Source organism: Acanthisitta chloris, unplaced genomic scaffold, assembly GCF_000695815.1.
Source record: "Acanthisitta chloris isolate BGI_N310 unplaced genomic scaffold, ASM69581v1 scaffold13848, whole genome shotgun sequence".
NCBI lineage: Eukaryota > Metazoa > Chordata > Aves > Passeriformes > Acanthisittidae > Acanthisitta > Acanthisitta chloris.
Window position 1 is genome coordinate 30,868 of NW_008688833.1, and position 14,188 is coordinate 45,055.

At 40.8% G+C, this 14,188-nt stretch overlaps 1 protein-coding gene across 1 annotated transcript in view; it reads right to left on the reverse strand.

Moving 5' to 3' along the window:
- STXBP5L (syntaxin binding protein 5-like) overlaps positions 1 to 14,188 on the reverse strand; it is a gene marked incomplete at its 5' end in the record, with an annotated part of 122,650 nt that overhangs the window by 5,802 nt on the left and 102,660 nt on the right. Inside the window, one exon of the mRNA XM_009081193.1 lies at positions 705 to 944. Within this exon, the coding sequence (XP_009079441.1) occupies positions 705 to 944 (240 nt within the window). The remainder of the gene's footprint in view (positions 1 to 704; positions 945 to 14,188) is intronic.

Genomic DNA, 14,188 nt, shown 5'->3' on the forward strand with positions numbered 1-14,188 from the left:
AGCCTGTTGTTTACCTCTACATTATACTAGTAGGATGTTTATTCCCCAGCAGTAAAATTGCTCTTCCTAGTCTGGTGACCTTCCAGCATTGTTTTTTTAAACAAACTGTGGGTGGGAAACCTCTATTCCTGTGCATTCTCCAGTTTTTGTCATTCTTTTGCTTTAAACATACCAAGCACCTACTGCCTCTCCTCAGACCTAACCTCTCTCAGCCCTCTGTTCTCTCTACTACACCATCTGTCACTCACTCAGCCAAAGATCTCTCCCGGTACAGCAACCTGCCAACATTTTTGTTTCCTTCCCTGAACTCCCCTCGGCTTCTCTGCAGATTTCTGATAGTAAGACAACCAAACTGTTCGCAGCATCCCAGACACGACTGTACACGGGACTGTAATTTCACAATACAAAGGAACTGTGTCCTCATAAGAAACCTGTGACACAAGATAATCTTCAGAACTAATATAGCCAAAGTGCCTCAGTGCATGAAACTTCAGGTCCCTCATGGGCATCTTTACCTCTGTGCCCTCCATGTAGTGAGTGACCATCGCGTGATACACGTATTGAGAAATTTCTGCCCAAGAGGCTGTACAAAATCAGGCAGTTATACCCCCAGCTGTACCAAGACAGATAAAAAACCCAGCAAGTTATACCCCCAGCTGTACCAAGACAGATTAAAAAAAACAGGAAATGAGCTGCACTCTTACCACTTGGTGACACCATGACTGGCTCTGACTGCCGCAAGTCGTCACTAGCAGGCAAATTAAGGGAGAGGATTAAGACCATACCAAGGCCTGTTCCAACCCAGAGACAAGGGGAGACAGCAGAGTCATTCTTTCGGGCAAAGGACTCCATAAAGTATAAAGCTGTAATTGCCTCCTTTGAGTCCCTGTCGATACTGGACACGCTGGAGCTTCTGGAACGGCTGAAGGAGTTTTCCCTATTTTCTGCACAAAGAAATACAAGCAAACAATCATAAATTGGTAGTCTGAGAACAGGCACAAGCCTGCAGCAAATACATACTCCCTGTAGAGTACAGAAAATACAGAGTTTTCGTAACCTGAGCAAACATTCTGACACTAGCATGATACCAGATTGCTGCCAGTGTATAAATAAGTGTGGAAAATACTGTCAGACCTCATCAGTTAGATCTGCATTAGAAATAGATGCTTATTATGGAGATTAGCATAGACTAATTAGAATTTACAACAGCCTTAGCTCAAAGGACTTGTTCTAAATAGCACAAAATAATTTTAGACCCATATGTTACCAATGCATTTTAAATTAATCCATGTATCTTATTGCTGCAGGACATGAAGGGAGAAGCCATTACCAACTTCAGAGCACATGTTCTTTGCTGTGCTCATTGCCATCACTAGGACATTCTAGCACTGTGTTCACAGCCATCATTTATTGTCAAGCTATTAATAACTGCTCTTGGGGAAAACACACCCATTACTAAACTGAGCCCAGTATCCAAAATGCCTCAGGGTACAAATAACTCTGGCTTCCCAGGGAGTGAAGTGAGAAACCTGCTCAGTGCCCTTGGCAACAACTGTATACTGAGTTGGCACTGGCTGATTCATCTTTTTGCCTTAGCTTTTGCAGGCAAAATTGAGAGCCAGCTGGAGACAGAGCTGTATTGTCCTCACTGCAAGTACATAGGTACACAGACTCTGAGCTTTTTAGCTAGAGGTAACAATGAACAGGGTCTAACTGCTGTAAGGCTAAGGATCTGGGCTTTGCTTTGCCCAGTGCCAAGCAGGAAGCACCAAGCTGTTCCAGGGAGCTCCTGGCATTAGCAGGAGCTGTCAGTGGCAACACATTGGAGGCTATAAAGCACACTGAGGCTAAAAGGTTTCTGAAGAGTAAAGGAGCCAGAGGGAAGACAGGAGTAGGGCTGGCTGCTAGCACAGTCTTTGCAAAACAATTTGTTCCAGAGCTGCTGTTTAACAACCTGTAGTCATATACAGGGTTAGATGACTGGAAACCCCACATGCTCTTCTGCAACAATAACAACTGGCCAGGAGGGTCTGGAGAGGGAGAAATAATTGAAGCTACTGGACCTGAGACAAAGAGCTTGCTTCTGAACCTGTCATTATGAAGTGATCTGTATCTGGTAGGAATTTATCCTTTGCGTAGCTCAGAAGAGAGTCAATAGAAGTGCCTAAAAAGAAGAATACTTTCTGCAATGGCTGAAGAATAAAATTAGAAAATTACTTTCTCACGTACTCCAACTTAAAACCAGGATAAGCCTCATATTGTATATATGGTTCCTGCTCTCCACCAGAGCAGCTGTTTTGTTGCAGAATTGTATTCCCTTACCCAGATGGCTCAGTGCAAACTTTTTTTCACCACAACTGCCTGGGAAAGACTGGAGAGACCCATAGCAAAGCACTACTGGAGCCTTATCAAATGTTACTGGGATGGGGGCAGATTCTCCTGCTAATCCTCCATACCTGAGCCATCTTCTGTTCTTTGAGGGCATCCATAACTTGTTGAACTGGAGCTTCACAGGATAGCTGTCCCTGCACTTCAGTCCCAACCTCATGGAAGAGAAACTAATGCCTACTTGAACTTCCAAGCACTACCCTCACTCTGTTTTCCCCTTCATCCAAGCACTGTAGCTCTCTTGTTCTGTCTCAGTACTGCTAAATGTAGCTGCACAAAACTGGGATTGTTGGTATATCTGTAAACACAGCTTCTAATACCTTGAGAATTAGTGTCTCCCATAACCCCAAGCACTTTGTACTTCTACTGCAGTGGACTAGTTGGCCCAGCACCTTCCTAAACAATGTCAGCTGCCAGGTAAAGAAAGGATGCAGAGACCATCAGGGCTCCACATATATATATATGTATATTTTTTTTTTCTCCCAAAGGGCACCTAATTTTTAAAAAAAAGTCATTATGTAATTCGTTTTCTCTTTAACAGGTGTATTAATATCACAGTCACTTAAAATTTAAATATGGTGGTGCTCAAACTAAGAAAGATGTTGAAAGGACAAATGCAGTTAGTGTAGGCGACATACACAGAACTTAAAATATATGATGTGCCATTTGCATGTGTCATCAAGCTTTCTCCCTCCCTAAATTAACAAGAAATGTTCCTCACTCCTGTGCAGTACAGTTAACTAATACATCTCTGCAAAACTGACACTAACAGATAGAATCTTTGGGACATTTTTGGGAACATACTGTGCCATTTTCTGTTAAATACATTACTCAAACTGAAATTCTAAAGACCAGCAAGACATATGTCAAAATTTGATGTCATTAAACATCTCTGAACAGCAAAGGCTGCAATTGCTATGTGACTTTAGTGGCTACCTGCAAAGTAGCCACTAAATCTCTCCTCTTCCTAGATTTCGGCATAAAATTTAGGTAGGGCTTGTTCCCTGGAACTCTTTTGTCAAAGAGATTCTATCCCAAATTCTTTATCTGGAAACCACTCCATTGTATCCTAGAGAAACACAAAAGCACTTTCTTTGGGAACTGTTAAAAACTTGCTGTACTGTTTGCAAGTATGACTGCTGTGTCTTAAAATTACATCCTGTCTTCTCAAAGTTGACCTGCCAGTCTGTAGCAATCCTTAGCCGAACCAACATATTCCAGGTTTTCTCTTTATTTTCCTTTTCTTGTCCTGCATGATGTGTGTAGTAAGAATGTCAGCTACAACATCTTTCTGCAGGTACTCCCTGTAACCTAGGTCAAAGTTTATTTGGACTCCGCTTCAGCAAGAGGACAGGACATTCATTCGTGAAAGGCTCTTCAGTTCTCTTTCCATCTCCTCCTCCCCTGCAGAACAACCTGCTACATGACACTTTCTCGTAAATGTGCTCCTACCTCTACGTTGCTTCCTGCTTTAAGGAATCCCACTATTCCCTTTTCTCTGAGAGGCACATATCCAACTCCCAGGATCCGATGGCTCCCACACAGCCCTCTCAGATCACCGTGTCCTTTTCCCTCTTCCTCTTGCAGACCTGGATTTCTTGGCTTTTCTTTTTTTCCTATGTATGTCTCCAGGCTGTTTCTGCAGCTAGCAGCAGAGGAACTGAAAGCACCATCAGAGGGGTCCAGTGTCCCCTGGGAGCTAAGGAGTGACTATAATTTGGGAGATGCCGCTATTCAGGCTGTTAGACAACCAACAGCTCTGAGTAAAAGCAGTACTACCTGCAGTCAGTGCCTTCCAAAAAGGTTCATTCCATGGGTTAAGACCATACAAAATAAACACCACTACTCTCCTACCAGTAGTCCTGCTTCTTCAAAATGTTTTTGTTCAGCTCCATCCTATGAATGGTTTGGGTTAATGAGTTGCAGATGAAAACTCAGGTACTAAATTCCTTGGTGACACTGGACTTGTTATTAAATTTGAGCTATGAGCAGCAGCATACAAATAGAAGTCTTCTGATTTGAAAGCAACTGCAAAATGTCTAACTTGCTGCCCAACTGTCAGACAAAAATACACAGGACACTTACACTGACATGCTGGGATACAAATGAAGCCAGTGCTTTTGAGTCTTACCTTTGTTCACCCAGGTGCAAGCAGTATAGTGACACTCACTGTGTGAGAATCTACTGATTCCGTGTAAATGCTGAAGCATTGCCTGTCTGGAAATTAACCTACTGGCACGAAACCACAGGCATTGTAAAAGGACAACTGTCATCATGACATTTACTTGAAAGCAGCCCTGGGCAGTTGTTGTTCTAGCTCTTCCCTTGCGTGACAGAGCATCCCACTGCAGTGCACTGGTGTCCAGGAGAAGGTTTAATTTAGGGTTTGGAGTTTTTCTGGGAATTTAAAAGATAGTGTGAGTAAATTATTCCATGTGTTTCAGCTGTCACCTGTACAGAGCAGAGATTGCAGAGATTTTTTCTTCTTTTAACTTCCTTTTGGCTAGTGGAAGTAAAGCCAGAATTTCCTTACTTTAGCACAGAATTAAAAAAAATGTACACTGCGTTCAGGGGAATGTTCTGACTTGTCTATTCTCAGATGTAGCAAAGCTTTGTAAGAGGAACACATCCTCACCTACCATTGCTTCCAGGGAATTGTCATTGTGTTTTTCCTAAAACAGTGGAGATAGCACTAACATGGAAGCATAAAGTAATTTTCTTCATGAAGTTAAGAATCATGAAAACAGAACTACCACTTGTTATGGGGAATGAAAAAACCCATCCCTACCTGTGACAAAGAGCAACATTTTCACTGCAAATGTTTACATTTGTTACTGAAGAGGTTTGCAATTGACTGAAGGTGTCTGGAAAGCTATTTATAGGTCCTTTCCTGGTTTTAACATAATGAGTAATTGATCTGCTTATGAAACATACACAAAAATTGACCTTTTCTGACATGGAAATCAATAAATTCTGGAAACAAAGTTAAATGGTTTATATTCTCCTCACTTGGAGAATTCTAAAAGTTTTAATCCCAAACAACAGACCTAACAAAAGCCAATGGAGCTTTTTAAAACACTTGCCAATTTAAGATTATCATCTTAAAATATTAAGAGAAATCTGCCATTTAAAAAATTACCACTCAATGCCAGTGGAAATACACAGTAGGGGAATTCAAACTTGAATTTGCACACAGCAACATCCCAGAGACTAAACCATATTACTGACCACAATGCTTCAGCAACACAGAGGAGAAAGGGACAGGAGGGCACACTGCAGGGTTTTCACACATTTAAGAACACTACAAGTTTGCTTGGCTGAAACCAGCTTCAAACACGTTTGAATAGCACCACTCTAAAGCTGCAATCCACATAAAGCAATTCTCCAAAAGGCAGCAGAACTTGTCTTAAGCACAAACAATGCCATAATCACCTGGAATTTTACTGTGAATTATTGCTTGATCCTACCAGATCAATTCAAATAAGTCTCCCTAAAACTATATTGAAAAGCCTGTGCACATACTGCCTGTAGAGCATTTCAATCAGGGTGGCTCAGGCTGGGCTTACATGGAGCTCACAGCTGTGGGACTCTCAGCTCTCCCTGGATAAAATTCTGAAACTCATTGCCGTGCTGTTACTACAGATACAGCAGTGTAACCTGAATGGCTTCATGGAATCACAAGACTGATGGAAATGATAGCAAATAAAGGCCTGAAAGAGAAGATAGATTTGTTAACAGACTAGGATCTTTGTATTGATATTTCATGAGAAATAAAATATGGTATATGGTAAAGAATACGGTGAAGTTCAGACTTAGGCTTTTCATTCAGCATGTTTTAAAAACAGAAGGGAATTGTTAGGTCAGAACTATTCTTCATACTGAAAAGGAAGTAGAAATTAGTATTTTTATAAAAAGAAAAAATGGGAAAGATCTTTACAGTAAGTAATCTATAAAAATTCTGTACTTAATTGTATGAATCACTTCCCTTGACTTATACAAGCAGACTGTCTTCACATTAAGATCACTAAGAGCTCAATTTGGCTGTAAGTCATAAGCTTGGACATATGTTTTTTAATCAAAGACATCACAAGTCTCTAGAACTTCAATTTCATATTAAACTGCCCATTCTGCTGAAGTGTCTTTCTTAACACTGATGGTTTGGGAAAGAAAAACTTTCATATGTGGAAGTATCTAAGAATCAAGTAGAGACAAAAGGCATCATAGAAGATCATAGAATCATGGAATCAATCTGGTTGGAAGAGACCTCCACGATCATCAAGTCCAACTCTATCGTCGCTACTGGACCATGGCACTAAGTGCCACATCCAGTCTCAGCTTGAAAACTTTCAGGGATGGTGAATCCACCACCTCCCTGGGCAGCACATTCCAGTGCCTGACCACTCTCTCTGTAAAAAATCTCTTCCTAATATCCAACCTAAACCTCCCCTGGCAGACCTTGAGTCCATGGCACTGCAGCAACACTGCTTGCCTTCACAGCTTTCTCATCTGGGCCACCCATGGGACTGGGAACCTCTGCCTCAGCCCCTAGCTACCCTTAGGCTTAGGCTGAGGGTTCAGAGTCCAACAAAGCCTACACCTCCAGGTACATTGGGGTGGAAGAGGCATGCCAAGGAAAGCACACCACTGTGGCAACATCTCTGCCTCAACAGCTTTTTATCTGGGACATCCATGGAGCTGGGGACTTCTGTCTCAGCCTGAAGGTTAAATTAGGGTTAGAGTTACGGTTAGGGTCAGCCTTCAGACAGCAATAAAGGCTACAAGGACAGGGGGATTGGAAAAGGCATGCCAAAGAACAGCACTGCACAAACATCTCTGCTTGAACGCATTTCTGATCTGGACCACTATGGTGCTGAGGGCCTCAGCCTCACCCAAAAGCTGCCATTAGGGTTAGGGTTCAGGGAGCCATGAGGCCTACAGCTTCAGGAACACTGGAATTGGCAGAGGAATGGCAAGGGAAGCACAGCACTACACCAACACCTCTGCCTCCACACCTTTCTCATCTAAGCCACTCATGGTGCTAGGAACTTCAGCCTCACCCCCAACCTGCCATTAGGGTTAGGGTTCAGAGATCCACAATGCCTACACCTCCAGGGGCACTGGGGGTGGGAAGAGGGGGCCAAGGCCAAGTACCAAAACAGTGTATGTTGATCTGAAGTGATTGCTAGCGAGGAAAAATCCTAAAGTTGAGCAAGCAGTGCAAAACACACCCTCAAATTCAACATGCCTAGAGTGCAGAGTGAAATTAGCTTAACCTGGAATCAAATCATCATTTAAATTAAAACTGACTAGACACTCAGTGACTGCAAGAACAACAAAATTTGCAATTAGTCTGTCATTTTAAAAACAAGGAAAATTTGCAGATTCTTGTAAGAAATCAAGTTGATCTTAACATCCTAGTAGAACCTGACAGAAAATGTACTCCAAGAAAAAGACAAACAAGAACTTGTCTCTGGCTCAACAGAGTTGGAATTCATGCACCAGCAGCTCACATGCATCCAAGCAAAGCTCTTCTCCATTTCTTCCCAGACCTTTTCTAGCCATTTGACATGTTCTTTTACAAGGCACCTCACTTTTTTGATAGCCTCATCGCACTGCTTTTTCCAAGGACATAGGGCATTGCGAGCTCTGTTGGGACCAGATTTAGGCAGACACACACTTAAACTCCATTTAAACTTCTGAGGGAAACCAGTGGTTAGATCTGCTAAAGATAATGACTCCATCTAAATGATGAGAGCATCGCTGGCTTTTTGCAGCCCAGTGACTGTAACACTCAGCAGAAAATGAGGCTGTAGGCATGGATCAGCCTAAGAGGATCAACTCCATGCATCCATACCTCCTGCACCTGTGGACACAAGGTATAAAGAAGAACAGCATTCTTCATGTCTCCCCTAGAAGCTGAGCCCTTGATGGTTTTGATTGTCAGCTGAGAGGCTGATCCTGCGGTTTCTGGCCCTTCTGGTCCTATTTCTTATTTACCATGGACCTATGATTGTGTTCTAAGGAACTTGAACAGCGTTGCCAGGGTCTAGAAACTGGGCTCCTTTTTGCCATAACAACCTATTTATTATGCATGACCTCTAGCAGACTTCCTGGGCAAGTGGCATGCCCCATCTATGTGGATTGGACATCCACTCTCAGAAGCATTCTCTCTCACTGCATCCTACAGTGTTGGATCGAAGTAGGTGAGCTGAATTGTCCTGTTACTCCCAGGATCAGTTGTTATTACTCTTGATGCCACCATATCCCAGGCAGATTGTGCTCTGACCCTTGCTCACCTTTCAAATCTCTCTACATCTCCTTTCTAAGAGGAAGCAGGAAAGAGAAGGTTTTTATCTTACCTACAGTAGCAAACAATCACACACATGCTCATCTCTACCATAACTGAAAAGAGCTTAACACTATAGACAAGTCACTTCTGGAAACAACTATATTCCCCCAAGAATACACTATGGATATTATAGCTCAGAGTTCAAACTGAATACCTTGATAGGTATATGAAAACTTTAAAGAAGATGCTGGAATGTTCTTCCTTGGATATTGGATACTTCTTGGATACTCCTTCCATGGAGTATTTGCTTTTTTTTGGTGCCAAATGTTTTATTACAGCCATGCAGAGTTTGCAGTGCCCATGAGACCAGAAGGTGCTGTGATTTTGCTAAATACAGAAAAAAATAACTTCAGCTTCCTAATCACTTTTTTTTAAAATTGAACAAAGCTTTCTATGGTACAAAACCCACTTTTTAGATAGAGGACAAGTCTCCTATGCAACATTTTTATCTGCTTCTCTGCACAGACAATAAATGTGCTGACAAACTGAACAGTTAGTGGAGACTGTGGTTTACTATAGTTATGCCCTATTATACTGGTCTTACCAGTTACAGTGATGTAAAGTAACTTTAAATGATATCAAAATTGAAATAGTTTGCAAGCAGAATCAACACCACAATCCACTCACTGAGAGATAAATCATAATAAAAAAATCAAACCAAGGGCTTTTCCATCTGCTATGAAAGCCTAGCTATGAAAAGCTATGGCACTTAGGGGCCTCAGGAAATGTGGTCCCATGACTGCTGTGACATGCTACGTGGATCAGGTAAGTGCCACTTTGGCTGGCTGCACAGGCAAGGAAGTTTACCAGAAATCATCCACCCTGCGATACAGAGATTATTGGCAAAGGGAATGTGGCAGAGAACATGAGCTGTCCTGAAAACCTGCCAGAGAAGCAATAACCTCCTCAGAGAATCCATTTCTGCAGTTAACTACCCTTGTGATCAAAACGAATCCCCAACTGTCTTCCTAAAGTTGTGCCTCTGCTTTAGTAATTTATGTCCTGTCCTTCTCCCAGCACACAGAGATAGCTGATTATTCCCTTCCTCTCTGCAGTACCCTGACATACATTTGAATCATTTAGTGTTTTTTTTCCCCCCAATATTTTTCTAGATCAAGCAATCAGGTTGTTTCTCTCTTTCCTTGGATGCCTAGGAATCACTACCCTTGAAAACTGCACCAGTCATCTCCTAGGCCATCATTACTTAGCTCTCATGCACATATGGACTTCAGACCCCACGGAGCCAAGGGAAAAGAGAGACAACTATAAAAACAGAAACCTCCTTCTTCTACCCCAGCCTTGCCACATGGGAAAGAAACCTCACGGACACACTCACTCATCCAGTGCAAAAAAATCCAACGTGCTGTGCATACAGCAGTGCTGGAGACACCTTAACAGTGTAGTTACAACTGACAAGAGAAAAACGGATATAAATTTTATATAAGTTACATGGGAAATACTGCAATGCCCAGCATGACATCAGCTGAGTCTGGTTGCTCAGGCTGTGGACTCTTTCAAAGATAACCACTCAGTACTATGTTTCAAGACCTTGACTACAGCATACTAAACTTACAAGAGCAAGTGTCAGCCCTTTTTTATGGCTTCACACACATTTGAATACTGATAGAGATACAGATTGATCCGAAGACTTTGGAAACCTTGCTACAGAAACAACAGACCAAAGTAACAGGCTGACATACATACACAGAAAATTATTGTGCAATTTGCTAAATATGAAAACCAAACCAAAAGCCTCAAAAAACTCAACACCAAAACCTAAACCAACATTCACCAGAGAAAAATTCTGGAAGCCTCTTTCAGGCTTTTTTTTTAATGGTGATTGTCACAAGCAATTTTGATGAATAAAAGAAGTTTAAAGTATATAGTATCTACAAAATACTATACATTTTCAAAAACAAATTGGGCAAAACCATGCAAGTGACAAAACAACTTATCCCCCAAACAGTTTTAGTCGTTCTATATATATGCAGGTGCAAAAGAAAAACTTCAAGTACAAAAGTACACTGGGTGTGTTAAAATGGAAATCGTATTGCACTTCCCATAGAATATTTGATAAGGTTGTTAAAGATAACTAAATACTCAAGTGGTTCGTTTTGGCAGCTCAGCCATTTCAACTCAAGTGCTCTGTATCAGATTTTAACTACATACAATCAAAAGGAGGATAATCAAATCTCTGTCAGTGTTTCACCACCTTCATAATAAAAAAACCCTCTTCCTTATATCTAATAATATGCTATTAAGAACTTACAAAGTTCTAATTTCTTGCTCAAATTAGATACAGAATATTGAGCAAGTACAGAATTTATTACTATAGCCATGAGATATTTATGAAACCAGAAGGCTCTGCAGGACAACAAGTAACATTTCAAACAGCATAAACAAGGAAGATGAGGATATCAGGAAACACAGAGGCTTAAGCAGTATCAGTCATGGTGCACACCTAGGCACCATTTCTCTGCTACTGTTACGTGGCTTTTGAAATATTCTTCTATGAGTAGGGAAGAAATATCAGCACTTTGTGAACCTGAGCAGTTTGCAATATTTTGACCAGCAAAAAACAAGACACCTCCATCCGTTTTCTTCCTATGATTCATCACTGCAAAGACATTCTTCAAAAATGTTTTTCTCTAAATGCTCAGGAATCCTTCTACACCAGTAAAGGGGTGAGAGTCAGCAAAATCCTGACTATCAGCTAACAGGAATGAAGCCAGAAGAATTTATTGTGTGAGAGTTGCTTGAAAACACACTCAATGAAAATGCTGGAAATACAATTCCTATTGTACCAAAAGATCAGATTTAAATAAGTAGATTTTGAAATCCAGTGTGACAAGAGAAGATTCATTTATTATTCTAATAGATATCTCATGGTTACTCACCAAAATGTGTTATCTTTTTAATCCAATCAAACAGAAGAGGTTGTAAGGAGCAGGAACTGGAAGCATTATTAAAAAAAACCTCCAGGTGTTATCAGTGCCTTAGAGACAGGTTTAAAAAAGCTAAGAACCATTTACCCACACACAAAGGGGTTTTTTTTAATGTATTAAAAGTCTTTAACACTACTGCAATAGCAAACTCTAATCAAAATTCTGTTTGGGTAGGATAATAAAATCCCACCAAATTCTAGCTTGACATATTACCTTTCTAGTGAGGACATAAAATATGTATCTTGATTCACCACATGAGAATATAAAAAAAATATAAAAATGTCTTGGGAACACATCTATTGTTTGTTCTGGCATATGCTCCTAAGTAGCCAATAAATTCTTAGCAGCAGGTTTTGATCAAAGCCAGTTCTACATTTGAGAGAAAATGCTTATTCTCAGGATATTCTTTCTCAAAACTTTTAACTTCTCATCTTTCTTCTCCCTCACCCAGACTAAGAATCTTTCAAGGCTCATACCACAGTCCACCATAGTATTTAGCACAAAAACCTTCAGAAATACTTGAAACCACTTGCCAAAACAGTGTATCTACAAATTCAAGATACATGAAGAACAGCAGGATTCAGTCATTCCAGGCAGAGCAGGTAGTAGAGCTAGAGAAGTCAAAAGACTAATACCACAGGCATCTAAAAAAGGTTCAGACAAGCTCAACAGATGCTTTGGCTTAATAAGAGAATATAGATAATCAGAACATTGTTTAGTCTGTAGACCTGGGGAAAGGTGACTTGTACATAAACCCACACTCTCAAGGACAAACCCAAATCATGCTCCATCACATTACAGGTTAATTCAAATTACTCTAAAGATTCTGGCTCACTCTTGCATCAGCCATTTCACTGCTATCATCGAAAGTTGTAATACAATTTAAGTGACACCACTAATACTTTTAAATAGAGACTTAAAAGTCACTTAGTTTCATTTACTTCTTGACCCTGAAAGGAAGTTAGATGACCATCCTTAAAAGAGATATGCTTTTATATTAGACTTCATGGGTACTATAATTAGTGTTGAACCTCAGAAAGAGAATCTTTCATGATACAGAGGAAGCATCATCATGCCATCAGAAGTATCACTGGATTACTAAATGTTTTGTACCTAAGGGTTGGTGGGACCTTAGTGGGTTGTAGGTTCTGCCTGCTAGTGGTACTACTTACTCGGTGAGGGAAAAACAAACAAGCATAAAAGAATTAGGTAGTACTGTGACCTTGGTATGGACAAGCAGTGCTGGTATTGCAGCAGTACCTGCATCCAAGAATTCCAGAAGAGTTTGTACCAGCAGTGCTGGTATTGCAGCAGTATCTGCATCCAAGAATTCCAGAAGAGTTTGGTACTACATAGGATGAAGAAAAACACACAGCAATTGAAACTACTGCAGCACTGATATATTTTCCATCATAAGTTATTATGTGACAGTGGTACTTACCATATTTGTGTGGCACATAACGAGAGGTAGACGCAAGGGTTGTGTTATGTTCATAACCAGTAATTAACGTGGAGGAAAAAATGGTGATTATGTGGAACAAGGGTTGTGTTATGTTCATAATCAGTAATTAATGTGGAGGAAAAAATGGTGATTATGTGGATGAAAACTGCCCTTATGCACAGGAATGTATAAACACCTCAGAGCTCTGTAAATCTGCCTTAGTACACTGTTCACTCAGGAGCCATTAACTAATCCAAGTTAAATTAATTATTTTATTCTTCAAATATTAAATGATCATTCATGTTGTTTAAATACTATTAAATTTTTACCTGCTACCAAAATTGAACACAACTAACAGCAGAGGTCTACACTATTTATTTTGATGCTATGCTTTTTCAGTTTTTGACAGACTGAAGCTTTCTTCTGTTCTATTGCAAGAACGTGGGGGAGCTGGAATCATGGGAGTCAAGGGTCAGGGACAACAACCACAGAGTGGGAACACTATCAAGATTGAAGAACATGTTAGCTGAGTGCTTCTGCTTAATGACCAGTGGTGAAATAGCTGGCACAGCTGCAATTAAGCACAATGTATTGCCAGAGTTGTCGACTTTCTACTGCTCACTTTCATTGAGACTGTCTTTTCAAGCATTAAAGGAAGCAACATTCAAATTTGTTTAAAAAAAATGGATTATGGGCGATAATTTTACTGTAAACAGTGGCCAGGGATTGGAGAATTTTAGAAAGTCCACAGTACCAGCAAACATGTATGTTCAAAGCCTGAACTTACATTCTAAAATATCTTACTCATTTTCAGACTTGGTAAGTAAAGACAATAAGAGTTTAAAACGCTAGTACTATGAGCACTTCTCTCACCTCCAGCAGGTTGAGGGAGGTGATTCTCCCCCTCTACTCTGCTCTTGTGAGACCCCACCTGGAGTGCTGCACACAGTTCTGGTGTCCCCAACATAAGGAGGACAAGGAACTGTTGGAGCAAGTCCAGAGGAGGCCACAAAGCTGATCAGAGCACTGGAGCATCTCCCCTGTGAGGACAGGCTGAGGAAGCTG